At 42.0% G+C, this 8,989-nt stretch overlaps 1 protein-coding gene across 1 annotated transcript in view; it reads right to left on the bottom strand.

Moving 5' to 3' along the window:
- Positions 1-3,118: 3,118 nt before the first annotated feature.
- The window catches only part of LOC306945533 (bifunctional heparan sulfate N-deacetylase/N-sulfotransferase 4), a gene marked incomplete at both ends in the record, with an annotated part of 84,056 nt that continues 78,185 nt past the window's right edge, over positions 3,119-8,989 (bottom strand). Inside the window, 3 exons of the mRNA XM_079534255.1 lie at positions 3,119-3,238; positions 3,557-3,659; positions 7,622-7,731. Of these exons, the coding sequence (XP_079390381.1) occupies positions 3,119-3,238; positions 3,557-3,659; positions 7,622-7,731 (333 nt within the window). The remainder of the gene's footprint in view (positions 3,239-3,556; positions 3,660-7,621; positions 7,732-8,989) is intronic.

Raw genomic sequence — 8,989 nt, 5'->3', positions numbered from 1 at the left:
CAGCCTTGTCAACCCTGCCCACACAGATCTGACAAGAAAATGTAGTACATAATATTATATTTTTAGTAACAAATTCTTTCATTTCCTTATGGGCACAAAAAACCACAAGTATTTGGAACTAAGTGTATACCTCATCTAGATACATGCAATATGTGGAAATGTAGGCATAAAAACATATTCATCATAAATGTGTCTGTGATACACAGTGGATATACCTGTACATTCAACACTATTAAGATCTACAGGAATACTCTGTTCTTCAATGGTCTTTGTAGATTTTTTCAAAAACTTAATAAATAGCTTGGGTCATTAGAGGTTTTTTTCTGTAATAGTTTTCAGATTGCGACCTGATAAATGACTAACCCATCCTCTTCTTTTGAAGGCTTCAGAGCAAAAACTTTCCTTTCCAGTTAAAATCAAAATTGACAACATTAGGTTGTTGTCAGTACATTTCTCTAATGGCCTGTTCAGCTTTTAAATGGTTTTGATAATGTTTTAAAGAGTCCCATGGCATTATGAAAGAAATATTTAATATAACTTCAGATCTCAGAGCTCTATCACAGCTGCTATAGGAACTGAGCAGATTTGATGAATAGGGAGGCAAAGCAGTCCCATCAAGATGAAAGTGAACGGATTGCGTTCAGATCTAAGAGGAGAGCCACCTATCTGAGCTGTACACCAACAATACTTGTAACTAAGTAAATAAGGATATATCTTCTTGTGAAGCAGGAAAGTGTGCAACAGAAGTAAGAACACAGACTGTTGTGAGTTATGACAGGAAATCCAGAAGAATAGAATCATAGAATCATAGAATCATAGAATCACCAAGGTTGGAAAAGACCTAAGAGATCATCCAGTCCAACCGTTCACCTATTCCCAATAGCTCCCACTAAACCATGTCCCTCAGCACAACATCCAGCCTTTCCTTGAACACCTCCAGGCTCGGTGACTCCACCACCTCCCTGGGCAGTCCATTCCAGTGCCTGACCACCCTTTCTGAAAAGTAATACTTCCTAATGTCCAGCCTGAATCTCCCCTGCCGTAGCTTGAAACCATTCCCTCTGGTCCTATCACTAATGACATGAGAGAAGAGGCCGACCCCCAGCTCACTACAACCTCCCTTCAGGAAATTATAGAGAGCAATGAGGTCTCCCCTGAGCCTCCTCTTCTCCAGGCTGAACATTCCCAGCTCCTTCAGCCTCTCCTCATATGGCCTGTGTTCCAGACCCCTCACCAGCTTTGTTGCCCTCCTTTGAACACTTTCCAGGGCCTCAATATCTTTCTTGCAGTGAGGGGCCCAAAACTGGACACAGTACTCGAGGTGCGGCCTCACTAGTGCTGAATATAGGGGAACAATCCCCTCTCTGCTCCTGCTTGCAACACTGTTTTTGATGCAAGCCAGGATGCCATTGGCCTTCTTGGCCACCTGGGCACACTGTTGGCTCATGTTCAGCCGAGCATCAATCAATACCCCCAGGTCCGTTTCCTCTACGCAGTCCTCCAGCCACACCGCCCCAAGTCTGTAGCGTCGCCTGGGGTTGTTGTAGCCGAAGTGCAGGACCCAGCATTTGGCCTTGTTGAAACTCATCCCATTGGCTTCAGCACAGCTCTCCAGCCTGTCCAGATCCCTCTGTAGGGCCTCGCTACCCCCAGGCAGATCCACACTTCCAGCCAATTTGGTGTCATCTGCGAATTTACTGAGGGTGCACTCGATGCCCTCATCAAGGTCATCAGTAAAGATATTGAAGAGGACAGGCCCCAGCACCGACCCCTGGGGAACACCACTCACGACCGGTCGCCAGCTGGATTTGACTCCATTCACCACCACTCTCTGTGCCCGGCCTCCAGCCAGCTCCTCACCCAGCCAAGAGTGTACCCATCCAAGCCTCGGGCTGCCAGCTTCTGCAGGAGAATGCTGTGGGAGACAGTGTCAAAGGCTTTGCTGAAGTCTAGGTAGACCACATCAACAGCCTTTCCCTCATCCACCAGATGGGTCACTAGATCATAGAAGGAGGTCAGGTTGGTCAAGCAGGACCTGCCCTTCACGAACCCATGCTGGCTAGGCCTGATCCCCCGCTCATCCCGCACATGCCGCATGATCTCCCTCAAGACAATCTGCTCCATAACCTTCCCTGGCACCGAGGTCAGGCTGACAGGCCTGTAGTTCCCCGGATCCTCCTTACGACCTTTCTTGTAAATGGGAGTCACATTGGCAAGCCTCCAGTCTTCTGGGACCTCACCAGTCAACAAGGAGCGCTGACAGATGGTGGAAAGCGGCTCGGCTATCACCTCCGCCAGTTCCCTCAGCACTCTCGGGTAGATCTCATCTGGCCCCATCGACTTGTGACAGTCCAGTTGGAGCAGTAGGTCTCTGACTGTTTCTTTCAGAATCACAGGGGGGTTAGTGTGCTCCCCAGCTGAGATTACCAGGTCATAGGTAAATGACTTACTTGCAATAGGTACAAGTAACATCATTTTGTCCAACCATCAGCCCGTTGAAGCAAGAGGTAAGAAGAAAGAGAAAGGACAAAAAGCTAGTCTACCTCATTTAGTGGCAAAAATAACAATAGTATGTTAATCCTGCATATATCATAAACACGAGGGACTCAGGCTGCATAGTGCTCAATTCCCCAGTGAAATATTAGGAAAACTTGGAGTGCGATTGAATGGGAAAAAAACAACAGGAGTCGACCAACCTCACAATCCAGCGAGAGATGTTCCCATCCTTTGACTGTGTCCTGACAGACTGCAATTTGTCATACACACTGAAGTCAATCTGTCCTACACACAGTTTCTGGTACTTTCTGGTGAACACAGGGACTAGACTATGCACGAATCCTGTTCTGGGTAAAGAGTGATGCCACATAGCTCCATAATATTTCCTGGAAGCTGACAAAAAGGGTTGATGCTAATAACTGTCAGCACGTGCATATAAACACTTGTTGGTTTTTTTATTCTTTTCTATTGTTGTTTTTTTGTTTGTTTGTTTGTTTTTTGTTTTTTAAAAAAGAAAGAGCATTATTCACGAGGTCCTCTACTGACGATCACAGGTGAGTCGGAGAAGCAGGGGTTTCACGGTGAAGGAAATGATCCTTGGCTGGACCCCTGCTCGCGTGTGCTACCTGACCTTCTGCAGCTCCTGTCTCAGCCAGGAAGGCAGGGGCTGCCCCAGCCTGTGCAGCAGCTTAGACAGCTCCACGTTGTGCTCTCGGTAGTAGCTTGACAGGAAATCTCGGGACTGTGAGGGGGGAAACAACACAAACAGTCAGACAAGGAGGCAGAAAATGGTGGCTTTTGTGCTGCCGTGCAATGGGGTGCCTGGGAGCTATGCTTGCCTCCTAGGGAGAGCCTCTTCTAGGGGTTCCTACTATTCAGAGATCATTGACAAATTTTGGTTTTTAGGAATACAAAGCCAGTGATTTTATTTTATTATTTTATTATTTATTTTATTATATTATTTTATTATTACTGTTTTTAAAGTGCTTGCTTTAGGATTCAAACATAGCACCTGTATTAAAAAAAAAAACATTAACTTAAATCTCTGTGAAGTCTTTACCTCTTGGTCCATGGGTGGGTATTTTCGACCTTTGCTTTTTCCCAGGCACTTTGTTTTCCCTCCTTCCAGTAGCTGGCACCAAAAGCCCTTCTGAGGGTCAAACCTATAAAAGATTATAATTATATGTAGGATTTAATTATGGAAGAATCTCACAGCTACTATAATATCAGAGTTAGCTAACAATTATGGCTGCACACATCTCTAGATGACATAAATAGTGAGAACAGAGTGGGAAATTGCTTTCCTCTCATGAAAACTTTGGGAATTTAATGTTTTCCCCCAATTCATTTTGAGAGTGGATCTAGGCAATAAGTTTTTCACACTGTACTTTACCTGTGCTTATTCTGCTAACCTAGCACATAGAGTACACGTTTCAAATGTAGAGCTATAGGACTCCATTGAAGGACAACCTCAGAGATCTTCCAGACTCTTACTCACATTTTGTAGTCTGTTTTTGTTCAGAGGTGTTATCCATGTCAAATGAACGGATCAGTGCTTACATTTTGATCAGTTGACAAAGAGCGAAGAAACCTTTGTTGGAGAATTACTGACCAACCCTTTTTGCTGGAAGTACGCACACTGAATAATATTATCATTTTGCTCTAGAAAAGTGCTCCAGATGGCCAGTAGGAGCTGATAATATTGTAGGTCAGTTCTGTGAAAGAGGTTAAAAAGAGCAATCTGATATATTTAGCAGACTTTGACAGACACAGACTCAATCCTTAAGTATATTTCTAAAGTAAAGTGTGTGATTGGATTATGAAATGATAATAAATCCAATATAAAAATGTTTTATGTTGATTTTTTGAGTGAAATAAATAGTACTTATGTTTTCTGATAGAATGTTGTTTTCTTGTTGTAATTGAGCTCCACCTGAGAACCTGGTTTGTTCCGTATCGTTAGGACTAAGCATCACTTCCATTCCAAAGAAGGGATTAAAATATAAACATTGTCTTAACAATATTATATGAAATATGCAATTTGATTTTGATGTCTAAAATTCAAAGATATAGGAATCTTAGATTAAGACATTAAAGCACATGCTCACTAAGGAATGAACAACAGTGCTGAGTTCTGAATTTATTGCAGTGGGACTTGCAGCATGCATAAGGCACTGAAACTGAAAAGTTTCTGCTATTCAGCAGATGTTTGAGAAGGATGAAGTATAATTGTCTGGAACATGGAGTTAATTAATTACAGACTACCTTTCTGCCCTGGATCTGTCCATATAACATGGGCATACCTGTGATTTGCTGCTGTACAGAACTAATTTCTGGAGAAGAGTGAACGTTCTTCACCTTTTTTTTCCTTGCCTAGCCTATTATTGCAAGCCTGACCCTTGTTTCCTAAATTGTTTCAGAAGCTGTATCAATTTAAAATAAATAAATCATTGATTAAATTGATATATTGATGATAGAATCCTTTCTACTTGGCTTTCTCCTTCTGCTCATTGCATACAGAAGCACGTTAGCTGGCTTGCATTAATTTCCCAAGAGGAGAAGTAATATGGTGTGTGACGTAAAAGTTAAACTGCAAAACTGTGCCCCAAACAATATTTCTGCCTCAGACTTAGCATACTGAATATTATTAAAAGAATGTATAAGTTTAGATAGGAGAAGAGAGGGCTTTTCTGGATAGAGGAAAAAGCATCTCAGACTTAATTCAACCTACTGTGTCCAGGTACTGCAAAAATCTCAGGGCTCCTGTAAACATAATTGAGTAGAATAGAAACAGGTGGGAACTTCATGAAACACCATGGACTTCTTTCCCTCTCCTAGCACTTTGCCTGTTGATCGCAGTGTTTTCCTACCAATGTTATGTGTTAAGTCCTTGCAATATTTGTTCATTTCCCATTTGGGTTTTACTACTTCAACAGGAAGAGCGTGTCCTGATGTATGGAAGAGATGGTGCTCCAGCTGGCAACCCAGTGTGATATGCACTTCCTTGCTCTGTTCACTCTGCAGCTTGAGAAGGGCTGGTTCTCTGGTCCTTTTATGAATATTACTTTCCCATGGGATGTTTATGTATTCATGATTGATAATGAACTTATTGCTCGCTAGCATTTGCAGGACTGGATCCTTAGGCTGCTGTGTGATAACTTTAAAACTGTGTGGTATGCAGTTATTAGGCAGCAATGACTGGGAATTATCCTATTGCGTTGACTGTTCTAAGATAAAGCCACTACATCATTTAATGCATTTTCATTTTCCATTCTAAATCCTTTCAGAGGTGTGGGCTTGCATCACACATTTGCATTCTCAGTGTCTCTAAATGGTAACTGCATAATTTTATAGAACTTTTTGCAATATATTTTTTTCTGCTCAAAAACATAGGAGATGGCATTTTTTCCTCTACATGTTACTTCTCTGACTTTAATTTAGTTACAGAAAGGAAGCCATATGCATGTAGGTGTGTATTACTAGAGCAAAGCAGAAGGCCCTGCAGATGTGTGGCAGCAGTTGTTTGCGCACCAGTAGTTCAGCTGTATTTCCTCTGCTTCAGAAACTTAACAACTTAAAAAATCACATTCTGAAATCCAATACTTCTCCTCTAGAAAAGAATTTTGGCAGTGCAATGTCCCTGAGAGTCAAAGAGCAGCAGACCTTCAGTTCTCACTTCATGACTGTAGTTTAAATAAGTATAACCCTCCCACCAGAGACAATACTGAAGGCAAATTATAGATGGAGAAGAAACTGTGTGGGGCCAGTGTGGCCTTGGTGGCCTCATTTTTCTGGCAGTTTTCCTGTTGTCAGTATGCAGGAAGGGAAGGCAGATGCTCTCCCTTGTGCCAACCCCTCTGTCATGGACTAGGAACAGCCTTGATCTGGGCACAAGGCTTCTCAGCCCACGAATGTGCCAGGATTCCTCCAGTGCAGCTCTGCTTATGATGACAGGATCCTTATACAGAGATGTTCAGTGCAAAAGCTTCTTACAATTTGCTGTCGGACTAGGAAGGTAGAGATAAATTCAGCCCACTCCCACCTCCACAAAGACTCTGCCTTCCTGCAGGGAATTGAAACATGTCAAAGAGAAAGTGCCACATAGGCCATTAATCCCCTATTCTGGGGAAAGTCTTATCCTCCGGGTGGCAAGGATGAGAAATATGATCTAGGCTCATCGTAGCTGCAGTCACTAGTTCCAAGCCAGAGGCTGCAGGCAGTCAATCACAAGGCTTCCACTCTGTGTAAGGACCTTGATTTGGGCTCCTGCAGAGCACCTCAAGTTGCAGCGCTGGTACCCCAGGCAACAAAGGGTTTCCAACTTCAGGTGAAAATCTGAGCTTCCCCCATATCCCAGGTTGAGGTCTGCATGTAGTGGTTCATAATTGCACCCAAATGGCAGCATACAGATGAGATCCACCCATGCCATGTGCCTGACTGCTGCCAGGGAAAAAGGCAACAGAACTGGCCCGACCACTTATGGAAAAAGGATTAGGGAATGATGTATTTGGTCTGCAATAAAAGCAAACTTTGTAAGCAGATGAATCCCACCATACTGAATGCTGTTCTCCTAATCTGCCATTAAACAGCTACATAAATGTGGTAAAAATGTTTAAACTAATCTTTTCAGACTTAACACTGGGGGTCTTCAGCTTCTGGAGGATAGCATAATGTTCAACAGTGTGATTTGCAAATGTGTGCTGGGCTTGTACATGCACAACTTACATCAACTGAATCCACATATTAATCACTGCAGCTAGGAAAGCAGCGCTAGAACCAGAGAAAACATCTTGGGCGTCTGTGGTGTAACACTCAAAGGTAGCAGACATTTTTTACATGAACATGGGCCTTCATTCTGTTCCTAATACAAAATACTGAGCAATCATTTGCTCTGTATGTTGTGTGAAATAGAATTTGCACATGGAAATGTATGCAACCTTGCAATTAAATTCTATAGTACATATATGCAAGTTAGGGGAAAACTGAATGCATCTTAAACACAACTTTAAAAAAAATGCTTTTTTCTTTGCAAAATTGTTTTTCTTGTGAGTTTTTCTTGTTGTTTGCAATTAACGATATACTAATCTGTAATTCCATAGAACAGATGATAAAGAAACAGACTCACGTTAGAGCTTCAGAGTAATTATAGTGAGGAGAGACTCCAAGAAACTTTTGCACTTCATCCATCACAGTAGCTGGGTCACTTCTTAACTGCTGTCCATCAATAATTAGCAACTGTAGGGATAAATATGCCAGTCTGTTAGAAACAGGCTGAGGTTAAAGAAAGGAATAACATTATTTCCTTCTTGTTCAGAGGAAGAGTTAGATCTCACAAACCTAACCCAAGTACCAAAGAATTCTGAGTCAGAGAGATAAGGAAGGAATGCAAAAATATTTCAGGGATTTACAGTGTGTCCATAGGAAGTCTGGCATGGAATAAGAAAAACGATAGAATGCTTGTGTCTTAGAATTAAATCTTCAGAAGCCAAACAATTAAATGTTCAAAAGTGATGTGGTAGTTTATTTCAGAATTACCATCAGTCTTGCAAAATTGTTAACAAAGGTGTCTCTCTCTCTCTCTTTTTTTTAAATTTAGAATTGTCATGATGTAAAGGTACATTGACCTGGACAAGCAAATGTTTAGAGTATGCATCAAAAGTCTCCTAGAACCAAGAAGCAATGCTAATAACTATTCTGGACAGACGTGTTTTATATTTATCATGAGGGCTTATTATGAATTATTAAGTTTTTGAGTGCTCAGGCTGAGTGAATGCACATTACTGACTACACATTAGTAAGCACTGTGAGTGCACTCTCTGCGCACCTTATTAAGAATGAGTGCATTTTGTTGTGCGTCTTGTAAAATTAATCACTACAGCTATGCAACATGAGTGGTTACCAGTTTTACAAGAAATATGTCAGTGTGCCCCTGCATGTTTAATAAGAGGTGTTCATTTGCTTTTTGCTGTTGTAGGAGAAGTAGAGAAATCTTCATGAGAGATGGCAGCAGCCCAGTCCAGAAGAAAAGAGAATAAGGAGCACAGGTAATGGGGCATGGGAGACTTGGTACCCTGTGCATGCTCCAGATTTCCCAGGACAGACATACTTATTCTTTAAATACCCTTTAATATTTTTTTCTTACAATAGGCAGATATAGTATGTAAGCAATGGACCATGTACACAGGTAAAGAATGCCCCGATGTGTAAGACTAAATCATTTTCTTTAGGTTTATATCACAAAACAATTGTTGTTTGGTAATAGGCATATTTCAGACCAGTTCTTCTCAGAGTACTCAGTCTCATGACTTGATGGGGAGCAGATTAAATCCCCCACGATAACTAAGGAAACAGAGATTCCACCTGGACTGTCACAAGTGCATGGGGCCAGGTGGAATCCACCAAAGGTGGAGGTGATTGCCAAGCTGCTTTGCACCATCTATCAGGAGTCCTGGTCAATTAGAGAGGTCCCAGAGGACTTGAAATTTGTCAGTGT

This window comes from Tetrao urogallus (assembly GCF_951394365.1).
Source record: "Tetrao urogallus genome assembly, chromosome: 4".
Lineage (NCBI taxonomy): Eukaryota > Metazoa > Chordata > Aves > Galliformes > Phasianidae > Tetrao > Tetrao urogallus.
This window is presented reverse-complemented; position numbering and strand designations above follow the sequence as displayed.